At 44.3% G+C, this 13,166-nt stretch overlaps 1 protein-coding gene across 5 annotated transcripts in view; it reads left to right on the forward strand.

Moving 5' to 3' along the window:
* AGPAT3 (1-acylglycerol-3-phosphate O-acyltransferase 3) overlaps window positions 1-13,166 on the forward strand; it is a 106,422-nt gene that overhangs the window by 69,969 nt on the left and 23,287 nt on the right. For 4 of the 5 annotated variants that reach the window (XM_077342837.1, XM_077342835.1, XM_077342834.1 and 1 more), the window contains 3 exons: window positions 3,485-3,711; window positions 11,414-11,583; window positions 12,980-13,141. In XM_077342837.1, the coding sequence (XP_077198952.1) occupies window positions 3,534-3,711; window positions 11,414-11,583; window positions 12,980-13,141 (510 nt within the window). In that variant the 5' untranslated portion in view covers window positions 3,485-3,533. The remainder of the gene's footprint in view (window positions 1-3,484; window positions 3,712-11,413; window positions 11,584-12,979; window positions 13,142-13,166) is intronic. The other variant, XM_077342838.1, reaches the window with a different exon arrangement.

A 13,166-nucleotide genomic window follows, 5' to 3' on the forward strand; every position in this document is an offset into this window, starting at 1 on the left:
CGCAGCCCCAGAGAGGCGCCTGCTGGGCAGCCCCTTCCCCGACGCCTCTCTGCTGGTTTTCTTTGGCCTTGGGGGACGCCGCTGCTGCTGGGGCTCGGGGATCCAGCCTCGGGCAGCGGTCTGACGCGGCGAGAGGCGCTTTGCGCCTCTCGCTGCGTCAGGCCGCCGGGCAGGGAGCCCCCGGCAGCCGCGCTCCACGCGGCTGCAGGGGGCTCCCTTGTGGGCGGCCTGATGCATGAGGCCAGCGGCAAAGGAGCAACTGCGAGTTCCTGGGGCTGGGATTCAGAGGGACCAATCTGATTGGTCCCTCCGATTGTCTGTCCAGAGGAAGGGTCCCACCCGGACCCTTCCTCATCACGGACACATCCCGCCCTAGAACCCCTTAGCCTTTTATTTAGTCCGTGGCGCCCGTGGCGCCACGGGCGGTGTTAAGATGTCTCCATATACAAATGTTCCCTGTATATAAGAAACTCTTGATTTATTTTCACTATTAGTTCACATTTCTTACCAAGATTGAAGACAGATTATAAGCATAAATCAGTAATCAGATTACAAGATTAATAAAGTTTGGATCAAACAGCAGAGATTCCTAGTTAGACACCCCCCCAAAAGGAAAAAAACCCTACTGTTGAGCTGGATTGTAGAATAAAGGAAAACTTGAAACAACTCATGCAGACATATCTGTTTAAGTCACTTTCAGAGATGAATCTTTGCTTCTTCTGGACTAAAGCCCTCTTGAACAATCCTGTTTAGAAGTGAGGGAAAAAGGAGTCTATGCTGTTCTAGTTCTGTTTGTGGAGGAATAGAGAAGGGTCTGAATGGCATTTTGCTATTCAGTTTATGGTTCAACAACAAACCGATATACCAGTCTGTGAATCAAACAGATTTTTATCAGTCTGTGAGCCATTGAACCTCCTGCTTTCTTCTCCCTGCTGCTTTTGAAACAAATAGCTATTTAACCAAATAGCTCCCCACCACCCAGATGGGTTTTTTTGTGAAGAGCCATTAAACCCCTGATTTCTGCTCTTCATGAACCACCATGAGCTGTATAAAAAATTACGGAAATTTATGGCGGCTCTTCAATTCGTGAACATAACTTCACAAACCATGAACCAACCAACATTTGTGATGAACTTTAGTTTGTGAGGGGGGTTGTGTCAATCCCGATGGATGAGCGTTCAGCCATGATAGCCCTCACCGGCTGTCTGAAGTATCAAAGCACAGAATGTACTACCCGGGCCAGTTTCTCTTTGCCCCCAAACAGCCAGTCAAATTCCTTTCTCATATTCTGACTCCGTTGCCTTGCCCATTCTTTGCCTCCAAATCAAGGCTTTATTTACCTTTGTGCTCAACCTTTCTTTTGGGTGGGTGGGTGACAGCAAAACGTTGCCTCTCTAGGGATAACAAATCATCCCAGTGAGCAGATCCCTGCTGACCAAACTATTTTCGCTTGCCCTTGCAAACTGAATTATTTACACCCACTGTGCCCCCTTGTGGCAGCTGCCACTGAACAAGCATAATAAAAATTCAGTAGAATCATAGAGTTGGAAGAGGCCATACATGCCGTCTAGTCGAACCCTCTGCTCAATGCAGAACCAGCCTACCCATTAATCTCATTCTGAATTTAGTCCAAGAATGCAATCAGAAAGTCTGCACAATGAGGCCAGGCACAGAAAGGGAAGACACTTCTACAAAACCGGACAGGAGGTTTTAGGTTTCTAGGAAGATCACATCAATTTAAAAAATGCTACTCCCTCAAAAGAGAAAAGCAATATGTACAGGTGTAGACACTGTTCATAAACTGACCAAGATCTCACAAGATCATAGTCAACGCTATGGGTTGCTTAGAAGCAGCATAGTGAGGCATCTTAAAAAACAATGGACAAAAAAAAGCAGTAGGAGGGGGGGGAGAGAAAGAAGTAGTGATGGGTGTGTTGAGGGAGAACTCAGTGATGGGAGAAGGATGGCAACAATGATGATGGAGCATGGGGGGGGCTAGCAAGAGGGGGACAAGGTTTCCTATCCTTGGCAAGTCTGTGTGGGTCTCCTTCATGTCTCTTTCTGTTGAACAACACAGGGATGGTATTAAAGATATACAGCAGATTTCCAGAACTGGAACAAAAGGCATCTGCTTGAAATTTTGACAAGTTAAAAATTAAAATAAACTGTTATTTTCCTTGATCAACACAAAGACCTGCAGGAAATTGTCTTCTATTTTTAAAAACTGCTGCTATTCCATCTGATTTTCCTAGAATTCAGACCTTCTGTGACCCTCGCTGAAAGAATAGTTTCTACCAGTATTCATAGGACAAATACACAAGACTTAAGGAGTAGAATTTGCACATTCATGTGGAAGCATTTGCTGTAGAGCTGCTTGTGGTTTGTTATATATACAAACATAAATTAGCTGTTTGGATTAGAGGATCCAGCTACTGTTGATACAATGATTGATTTTCCCTGGCACAGAAGTGCTTTTTTAGTGTCCTGAAGCAGTAAAGTAGGTGCGCTGTTGGAGGGTATAGTATTGGTGGACAACCGCTAGTTTTGTAACAGCGCTTTGAGTGGATGTGAGTGCTAGCGTGGAAGCACCCATTTCCGACATGATAAAGTTGTTGTGGCCAGTCTCACTTTTACATTTGGTGATTCTTCCACACCCTAATATGGGCTAGCAGCTATGAGACAAGAAAGCCTCCCCATTACGGGGGAGGCTATTGGTCTGATGCCTGCTAACTGCACATACTTTGAGAGCCAGCTTGGTGTAGTGGTTAGGAGTGCGGACTTCTAATCTGGTGAGCGGTGTTTGATTCCCCGCTCCTTCTCCACATGTAGCCAGCTGGGTGACCTTGGACTGACTACATCACTTATCAAGCTGTTCTTACCGAGCAGTAGTATCAGGGCTCTCTCAGCCTCACCTACCTCACAGGGTGTATGTTGTGGGGAGTGGAAAAGGAAGGCGAATGTAAGCTGCTTTAAGACTCCTTGTGGTAGAGCAAAGCAGCATATAGGAGCCAACTCTTCTTCTTTGTTCTCTCAACTGTTTCTTTCACCAGGGTGTGGAGGAAGGTGAAATCCAGCTTTAGTAAATGGCAGATCTTTTTCCCCCTGGAAGGTTTGCCAGCCATGTGTAATATTAAAATTGAAGTGCTTCTAAAAGCAACATTTTAACAGTAAAAAGCATTCTTTATTATGCAGTTCATGCAAAATCATTATTATTTAGAATTGGCCTTCAGAAATCATTTATAATGGGCTTTTAGGAAATGAGCTTACTGCTAAGGAGTTGCAAGCACACAAGAATTGGATTGTTGTTACTGACAACAAGACCTCCTGTTATTGCTGGAAAATAGGCTGTGGCATAGCCCTAAATAAGCTTTGACCTGTAGCTAAGAGACACCTAAATGGCATTGGCTTGGAGATTTAAAAAAAAATTATTCTAAACCATGGATATTTTATTTGCTAAGTGCTGTTTTTCTTTTTCTTTTTATAGGACTGTTATTCTGAGTGAAGGACCTTGCAAGCGCCACTAAGCAGTTATCATGGGTTTAATTGCGTTTCTGAAGACCCAGTTTATTGTTCACCTCCTGATTGGGTTTGTCTTCGTTGTGAGTGGGTTCATCATTAACTTCATCCAGCTATGCACGCTACTCCTCTGGCCTATAAACAAGCAGTTTTATCGACGGGTAAACTGTCGTCTTGCCTACTCATTGTGGAGCCGTGAGTATGCTATGAATTCTGTTCAGTGAACAAGGAATGGCTGCGCTTTGCACTTGAGGTCCTTAGACTGTGGGACATGGTTTGATGGGAATAGGAGGGACCTGAGGAGGCAGGTGCACATGGAGCTGCTGCTCATGAGAAGACGAGTGATGCCTGGGGGGGGGGGGGGGAGATAACTTCTGCAGGCAACCAACTTTTTCCCTCTCCCCAGCTTCTCCTTCTCTCTCCAAAGCATATTCTGTGTATGCCAGTAGGCAGAGAGACAGTGAGGCAGGCCCTGAGTAGGCACTTGGTAAGAAGCAGCTGGAGGAACACACTATTCCACTCTTGAAGTTGGAGATGCCGCAGTTGTGCCAGGATTTGTTACTTTTTCTTTGTTTCCTGCCCCTCCAAACTCCACAGAAAACCACCCGTGTACACGGCTGAGGTATTGTTTTCCTCCTTCCACTCAGCAGGTATGCCAAACAGACCGTTATTTCCCCCCCCTTTCCTTTCCCCACATTAGTACCAGCTCCAGCAAGCCACTCTCCAACATCACTCCCAGCTGGAGAAGAGGGGATTCTTTTCTTTCTTAATAATCGTTAAGGCAATCTTAAATTTCTCTCACTTACATTTTGACTTTGGGATATAAGTTGTTAACTTGGAACAAAAGTTTTAGGATCTTTCAAATACATTTATACATTTTAATTTATAACCTGCTCTAAGGGAAGAGGTCTATTCTCTTATTTGAAAAAAATATTAAGGGGAAAGACACTGTCAACTTTTTCAAGATAATCTTTTCAGCCTGGCCTTCAGTGAAGTTATTTGTTGCTATTTGTTCAACTCGGCAACCTAAATAACTCAGTTTGGCCTAAGAGCTAAATCCATGGTCAGTACTTGGATGGGAGACCACCACAGAATACAGGGGTTGTTACATGGGAGAAGGCAATGGAAAACCACCTATGCTCATGTCTTGCCTAGAACACCCCATGTTGGGGTCACCATAGGCTGGTTGCAACTTGACTGCACCTTCTTCTTAATTCTTGACTCATTTGTTCTAGAAGCCAAGTCAATTGCTCTTTTCTGAGACTCTCTGCCTTCAGTCCATCCCTGGCTCTTCCCCTAAAGTACAGGAAGGTTGACAGCCAGTGCATGTGCTGTGTGCAGCTTTCTTGAATACTGGCTTGTCTGGAGGCTTCTCCCCAGTGAAAATGCTGAAGAACTGGCAGCTTCCAGTAATCTGGCAAGAACAGGATAGAAGGAAAATGTATTGTTTGTATATTGAAGCTTGTGAAGGCGATTAGAAAATTATGCAAGCAGAAATAGTTGGAAGCAGTTAAGTAGTATTTAGCTATATCTTAAGTGAATTCCAAATGGTCTCTTTTCATTTAAGTAATTTTACAAGTCTCATGATCTACTGTTAGTATCTCTCAAAATGAAGTCCTTGCTTTGTTACAATTGTTTCTGTGAGAATGTAAGTTTTGTATAATGGTTAGGTCTGTCTTTTCTCCTCTTTATATCTCCTCCCTTTGCTCCTACTGAGAATGTTAATACAAGAATAGTGCATAGACTCCACCTTCCATTTGAAGCTCCTGTTATGGGTGGATTTGGTAGATTTAATAGTGCTGGAGTGGGGGGAATTACAAAGGACAGTCCAGTTCAAATTCTCACTGGGTGACCATTTTAGTGAGAGGTGGAATGTCAGTTTGGTAGGCTGATGTGATCAGCATAGACAGTTGCCATTAGAGAAGCTACAGAATCACAGAACTTAGTTTGGTACGTGTATAGGTTCATTCCATGGCATCTTCAGGAAAGGATCCCTGGTAGAAGTGCTGGGAAAGAGCCTGTTCCTTAGGCCAGGGGTAGTCAACCTGTGGTCCTCCAGATGTTCATGCAGGCATGGGATCGTGGGAATTGTAGTCCATGAACATCTGGAGGACCACAGGTTGACTACCCCTGCCTTAGACCATGAAGAACAGTCTCCTTCATACTGAACTTATCTGGAAAACATGTTGATTTTCCTTCTGCATTTGGAAGGGGAAACCAGGTTATTGTGTGACAAAAGAAGACAGTCAACAGTGCCTGTGCTGAGGCTTGGTGTAGAAGAACCCTTAGACTATCCTAGAGTGGTTTTAAATATGGGAGAGCAGGGAGCTGAACTTGGCTCTCCCATGTTCTAGTCTGACTCCCTGGACACTACAAGTTACAGCACAAAGTTACCATTTTGTTACATACATAAATAGATAGATAATTATGTCAAATCTTTTTGAGGATCCATGTACAACTCTGGAGAATGTTGTGTCCTGGGACTGTTTCACATCCCTAGTGAATCACTTCCTAAAACACACCACTAGACTTTCAGGTGAACTGCCTTAGCTGGTGAGTGTTGAGTTAAAGATGATGTGAAACAACTTGTTTGTTGTGGCTATTGAGAGTGGTTGTAGTCAAAATAACCTCTCTAGTACCTTTTCTGCACGGCCATTGCTGGTTCTTTGTGACAGGGTAATTAGCCCTGCCACTTCCTGGGTCCTCATGGGGGAAGATATCCCCTGACAGACCCAGTCTGCCCCAGATTTCTGCTGCCACACAGAGGAAGCCTGGGCAGGAAGGTTCCACTGCACTTCACAGCAAGGGGTTGATAGGTTGTCATGCAATCCCACCTTTGTGAAAAAAATTTAAATGCCCCAGTTGGCCCTGTGGTGCCATTGAGCATTTCTGAGCTGAGTGGGGCATTTTCTGTCCCCTCCGGGACAGTGTAGGAGGGGAAGGAGCTGGGACTGGAAAACCCAACTTTACCCTGTGCGCATGGGTCTGCCCTTGGACAGGCTCCATTGGTGCCCACAGTGCATCAGCCAGGATGGCACCAATGTTGCATGGAAATGGGAATCAGCCCCACTGTAATATCAGCGCTGACCTGGTCTTTTCTGCCTGTGTGGAAACGGTCTAGATGGGCTTTCCAGGGATTAATTTCTAGATACCTTTAATTTTTTTATAAAGGAAACTAAACATAAATGGTAGACCATCTTGCATTATAGTTATTTGATGTGTTAATTTTGGAATCATAATCCCTTTTCCCACTGTGGGATGCCAACCTTGTAGAAGTCATTCACAGACTCACTCCCACAGGAGGCTTCCATGTCTTGCTGAGTTGCTCTTAACTAAAATTATCAATGCTGCACTTCTGTGAAAAGCTCCTTCCTGTTGTAAAGCAGCACTGATGTTTCGTCTGACTTCCTGCCTAGAGAAAACACTTTGCTGCGTATTTAATTCATGAGAGGAATCTATATTCCAACCCTATTCATCCCGTTATCTTCAGATGACTTGTGCTTTTTAAGAGCTCCGCTTGTTCAGTTTTTAGTCTGATAGCAATAATAGTCTATTCAAATAGAAGAGGATTTGTTAGTGAGGTTTCTGTATATTACAGTCTACATAATTATAGAGTGATTCACAGTTTCTCTTAGGGCTTATTTTGCATATTGCGTAAAGAATTGCAGTGGCATTTTCCACCCAATGTTAGCTGATGTCCTGCCTGCTATTCAAATGGTCGGGTTTGTTTTTATGGTGCAGAATGAAAATATGAGTAACTTACCAGTCCACAGCCCTCAAGGTTAAAAAAATTAAGATCATAGGACTAGTTGCACTGATTCATATGCATCATGCTAAGGTTTTGTTTGTGTGTTTATTACATTTGTATACCACCCTCTCCTAAGGCTCAGGACGGTTCACATAGAATGTAAACAGAACAATACATCAAACTCAGTGATTAAAATGAATGAAGATAACAGTAATAATAATAATAATAATAATAAACAGAGAAAATAACATTCTAACATAGTAAACAATCTAACATCTCCATGGTTAGTCAGATCCGTCGTATGGGTTCAAGGGAGGGAGGTTTGGGGGCCCAGTAGATGCTGTTTAGTTTCAGTCAACCTTAACCAAATGCCTGGTAGAGGAGCTCCCTTTTGCAGGCCCTGCAGAACTAGTTCCGTTATGGCCTTCATCTCCTCTGGGAGCTCGTTCCACCAGATGAGGGACAGGACAGAGAAGGCTGTAGCCCTGGTTGAGGTCAAGCGAACTTCCTTGTGGCCTATTAGAGGTGGTGGAGTGCAGAGCTCTTTGAGGGGTGTAGGCAAAGAGACAGTTCTTCAGGTCCGTGTATGGCCTTGAAGGTAATTACCAAGACCTTAAGCCTGATCCAGAATTTGACTGGTAGCCAGTGCAGTTGTTGGAGAATGGGCTGGATGTGGGACCTCCATAGTGTTGCTGTGAGGACCCTGGCCGTTGTATTCTGGACCATTTGCAGTTTATGGATCAAAGTTAAGGTAGGCCCACATAGAGTGAGTTGCAGAAGTCTAGCCTAGAGGTGACCATTGCATGGATCACTGTGCCTAGGTGTACTGGGGCAAAGTAGGGTGCTAGTAGTTTGGCTTGGCAAAGGTAGTAGAATGCCAGCCTCGCTACTCTCGGGACCTGGGCCTTCATTGAAAGGGAAGCAACCAGGATCATGCCCAGGTTCCTGGTGGACTGAGCCACTGATAGCTGCACACCATCCAGGTTAGGCAGTTGTGCTTCTTCGCTTGGACCCTTCCTGCCCAGCCACAGGATCTCTGCCTTTGAAGAATTGAACTTTGAAGGTGCTTGAGTCACCTCGTCAGTGCTTCCAGGGAGCTGGGTAATGCTTCTGGGGGAGAATCAGGATGGCCATCCATCAGGAGGAAGATAGTAGTCTTGTAGCAGTCACTAGCCAGATGCTTCTGAGGAGTTCAGACACAGCTCTCTTCTGTTGTTATTGCTGAACATCTGCTAGTCAGAGATTAACTACTTTAAAAATGGAGGTTCCATTTAGCTATCATGGCCATTGGTAGACCTATCCTTTATGAGTTTGGCTGACCCAGGCATAGGCCTTCTAAACTTCCTTGGCCACATTTCATAGCTGGCCCAGTTAAGGAGCACGTTTAAGGTATTAGTACTATTTTGTTTTATTTCACTGGTGTCTCATTGGTGCATCCAAGGTGTACCGTGGCATTTGGGGATTATTATTAGATTTATATACTGCCTTCCCCCTATTTAAGAACTCCCTTATAGGGGCAAGTTGAACCACACCTTCCCAAAGTGGCCAATGAGGGCCCTGGAGGGGGCAGGAAGGGAAGGGTCCCCAGCCATTCAAACCTTTGCTGGCCAAGGCTCCTACCTCTTTGTTGACCTGTGTCATTGATGGCAACTAGCATAAAGGAAGAAGAGTCCTTCCTTGGAGTTGGCGTGTTGATGTCTTTTGGTGCTTTTTTGTTTTAACTTGGGAGTGATACAGGGGCCTTTCACAAGCTCCATTCCCTGGGTGGTGGGGAGCAGAGCCTTCTGATGTCTGGCACCTGCGTGTGGCAAGGCACTAGGCTGCAGAAAGCCCCTGGTGGGCTCTGGGTCTTGGATGGCAGGGACTGCCTTCTGCAGTCTAGCACCTGCCCTGGCAAGCTCCAAGCCTTGGGTAGGTGAGAGAAGGAGCCTTCTGTGACTCAAGCCCATCCTTACAGTGATTGATGTGTTTCACTTGGACCCAGGTGTCCAATTCCATTATGCCTCATTTGTGGCAGAAAGCTTGCTAATGAAGCAGTAGTTTCACCTGGGTGATATCACTCTCAGGTGACATGTCACATCCATAGGGTATGAAAGAGAGGTGTGGCCAGCTGACAGCCTGAAGAAATTTCAGGGGTGTCTCCATGGTCAAAAGGCTGAGTTAGACTGTGAAGTCTATTGCTAGAAAACATTTTGTCACTCTTACAAAAATAGATGTACAGAACTGTTTCAAGTATCAGTCTTCAAAGATAAAGAATGTAAAAAATGCTGCTAGATAGGTGTTGCTGAATGAATTTTCTAGTACAGAACCCAAACGTGATTCTTGAACACTTGTACAATTGAGGGTTGAAAACCTTGCCTAGGGTCAGAGCTAAATAATTCCCCTGAAGACTTGGTGATCAACAGATTAACAAAATCTGAAGGTGTTAGAGTATTCAATTGTTAAAATACATTTAAAGTGAAGATATTTAAAGCCTGGGTTCATTAGCAATGCACTCAATTGCTGTCTACCTCATATTAATCCCAACTAGCCAATTTTTTTGTAAATTATGCATTTCTCTGATTTCCATTCTTCTGTCTTTTAAAATGACACTTGTTCAGTATAAAGTTTAGTCCTGGATATATTCATCAAGATCTCTAATTGAATTTTTTAGGGGGCAGGTTTGCTTGAAACTAAAAAGAATTTCAGTTTAATAGATGAATTAGATATCTGATCTCCTGTAGCCGAGACAGTTCGGATTCTGGGCTTTTCTCAGCCTTAGTACTTCAAGCTGTAACGATTTCTTTAGAAATCTTTACTGCTGTGTTCTCCCCCACTGCCCCAAAAAACTACCTTCTGTTGGTAGAAGCAGCCAGTAAAAGTAGAGTACAGTTTGTGTGCTCCTTATGAAAGGCAAATACAGAGACAAAGGCTTCAGATAACATCATCAGAGGGTTATATTGCAGGGAAAGAATAACAAGGAATCTGCCTTCAGCTGTGTAACTGACTGTAATTTAAATTATGATGGAGGCAGAAGCTGATTAGTATTCTCAATAGAAAATATGACATTTGTATGTTCTATGGAGTTTAAAGCTGTGCTCTTAAAAGAAACACATATTTCTTGCAAGTTAGAGGCAGCTTGTTGGTTGGAGTAAGGCCTGGACAGGTTCCTCAATGGCGACAGGTTCCTCAATGGCGACCAGGCTACAGGCTGGAATTTGAGCCTGGGTAGGTTGCCCCGCTTCTTCCTGCTCCTGCAGGGGAAAGCATTTAGCCTGGTGCCCCTCGTCTGCCCCAGATTTGTGCTCCCACACAGGAGCTGGGGCGGTATTTCCAGTGCAGAAACAGTCCTGGAGACACTGCTTTTGCTACCAATTTTGCTTAACCACACTCAGTTGAGAGAGGGCAAATAGGATCTCCACCCTCCCCCAATCTCTTACCTTCAGGTTCTGAGATGGGCCACGGATCCTGAGTTAAATGGAAACTCAGTTTAGACCTACTCACAATTCATCATCTATTTAAAAAAACAGTGAGTGGATAGAGCATACAATCTCATGGCCAGTTGTGCTCCAGTTTAGTTAAGCAGTTGACCTGTGTCATTCCTAAGTGCTCCAGTTTAGTTAAGCAGTTGACTGAATTACATCTCAGAGAAAAAAAATGGATTTCCAAAATATGTTTAAGGGTAGTAACTTTGAAAGGCAAGGCCAATCTTAAATTAATATTCAGAGGACTTTTTGGGGGGATGGGGACACTGAAATTGGAGTATGAGAGCGAGAGATGATTATCATCACAGAAGGGGTGTTCTATTCTGTATGTTAGAGCATTGTGTGGGAAAAGAAAAACTAAAATCAAAGATTTTTTAAAATGGAACATGTATTGGAAACTGCCCAGTGCATATTAAAACATCTCTGCACCTCTGAAGCCTAGAATATGCTACCTTTAAAAGTGAAGTGGGGATTACAATTTTCTAGTTGTCGTTAGCAGTAAATTAGTCCTGGGCTATACTTATGCAGACTGCTTGTATTGCACAAAGCAGAAGCAATGTAACTGCACAACAGACAGCTGCTGCAAAAGAGCAGCATGAAAAGAAGCCAAGATGGAAATAGACTGCAATATATGGCAAAATAAGATGCTATACCAGATATTTTGTCTCTTTCTGTTGTGATCTAGAGTTAGTGATGTTGCTGGAATGGTGGTCAGGCACAGAATGCACTTTGTTCTCAGACCAGGCTGCAGTGGATAAGTTTGGAAAAGAACATGTCATCATTATCCTGAACCACAACTTTGAAATAGATTTCCTATGTGGCTGGACCATGACAGAGCGCTTTGGTGTATTGGGGGTAAGTTCATATAAGTTCTGAACTTACTGTTTAATAAACCATAACTTTTTATTTTCATGTTGGTGTTTGGAAGAAGGGGGAATTTTTTTCTTTAAATGTTCAGTTGGATGAACATCATGGTATTGCTAACTACTTGTTGGGTGGCTTTGTGGTTGAAACTTTCACTGATAGACTTCTCCAGTAGAGGACCAAGGATTAGTGACAGAGAATCTGATCTGCATGCAGATAATCTTGGATCAAAAGAAATAGGATGAGATAGTAGGTGATAAATCTCTTCCTCAAACCCTCAGAAGTTGCTGCCTGACTCTGTAGACGGTACTTACTTCATCAGTTCAAAATAAGGCAGCTTCATGTGTGTTAGTTTGATACATGCTTTGTATGTAAAAAGTCCTAGATTCAGTCAGTCTTTGGCATATCCAGTTAAAAGGTAACAGGGAACATCTGTTGTACATAATATTTGTGGTAAAGCTTTGGAGGAGGAGCATGTCTCATAGCTTAAGTGCCGCTCAACTCTTAACACCCACTCAGGACAGCTCTCCTATCCCTGAGTGCCTCCTCCTCCAACTGACTTGCCTGTGTGTCCAGCGGCCAGCCAAACGCCTTCCATCCCCCACCCCTGACCACCCCCCTCCTCCTTCCTAGTCCCTCCGAAGCTCAGAGGCTGCAGATCCCTGCTGCATAAGAGCTGCCCCTGCCGGTGAGTTCCCTTCCCGGGGGCCTCCAGCCTGCAGCCTTTCCATGTCCTGGGTGGGGGGGAGGCTATCTGCAGAATTCTGCCATGTACCCCCCCTCCATCTAGCACCCGTTGTATTCCTGAATGCAACAGGTTTGGCCCCTAGCGCAGTGGTCCCCAACCTTTTTATCACCGGGGACCACTCAACGCCGGGGACCACTCAACGCCTTTTACTGAGGCCCGGTGGGGGGGTAGTTTACTCCTCTACTCTCCACCACTGCCCTAACACTCTCTGATCGCTATGGTATTGTTTAAACATCCCTTCAAAATAAGATACAGACATACCACAACAATGAACATGAGGAACATTTTATTTTCATGGAAATTTTAACTCATCACAATGACAAATCAATGGGAACCCTGAGCTTGTTTCTCTGCAACGAGATAGTCCCATCTGGGAGTGATGGGAGGCAATGACACCCGAAGTGTGTTGTAAAGGGCCGGGGGGTATGAAGTAAAGGGCCGGGGGGGGGGGGAAGAAGGCGTCTTTTGGGGCCCACCTCCAATTAGTCGAAGGACCACATGTGGTCTGCGGTCCACAGGTTGGGGATCGCTACCCTAGTGTATCTATAATTACGCTTCTTTGCCTGAGAAACCAGACTTACTGATCTAGATTGTACGATTGTAGATCAAGAAATAGGTGCCATTCTATATTTCTTTCAGAGTTCAAAAGTTCTTGCTAAGAAAGAGCTGCTATGTGTGCCCCTGATTGGCTGGACGTGGTATTTCCTAGAGATTGTTTTCTGCAAAAGGAAATGGGAAGAAGATCGAGACACTGTTATTGAAGGGCTAAAACTCTTGGCTGATTATCCAGAGTATATGTGGGTAAGTGAGCATTTGGAAAGCATTT

Source organism: Paroedura picta, chromosome 6, assembly GCF_049243985.1.
Source record: "Paroedura picta isolate Pp20150507F chromosome 6, Ppicta_v3.0, whole genome shotgun sequence".
NCBI lineage: Eukaryota > Metazoa > Chordata > Lepidosauria > Squamata > Gekkonidae > Paroedura > Paroedura picta.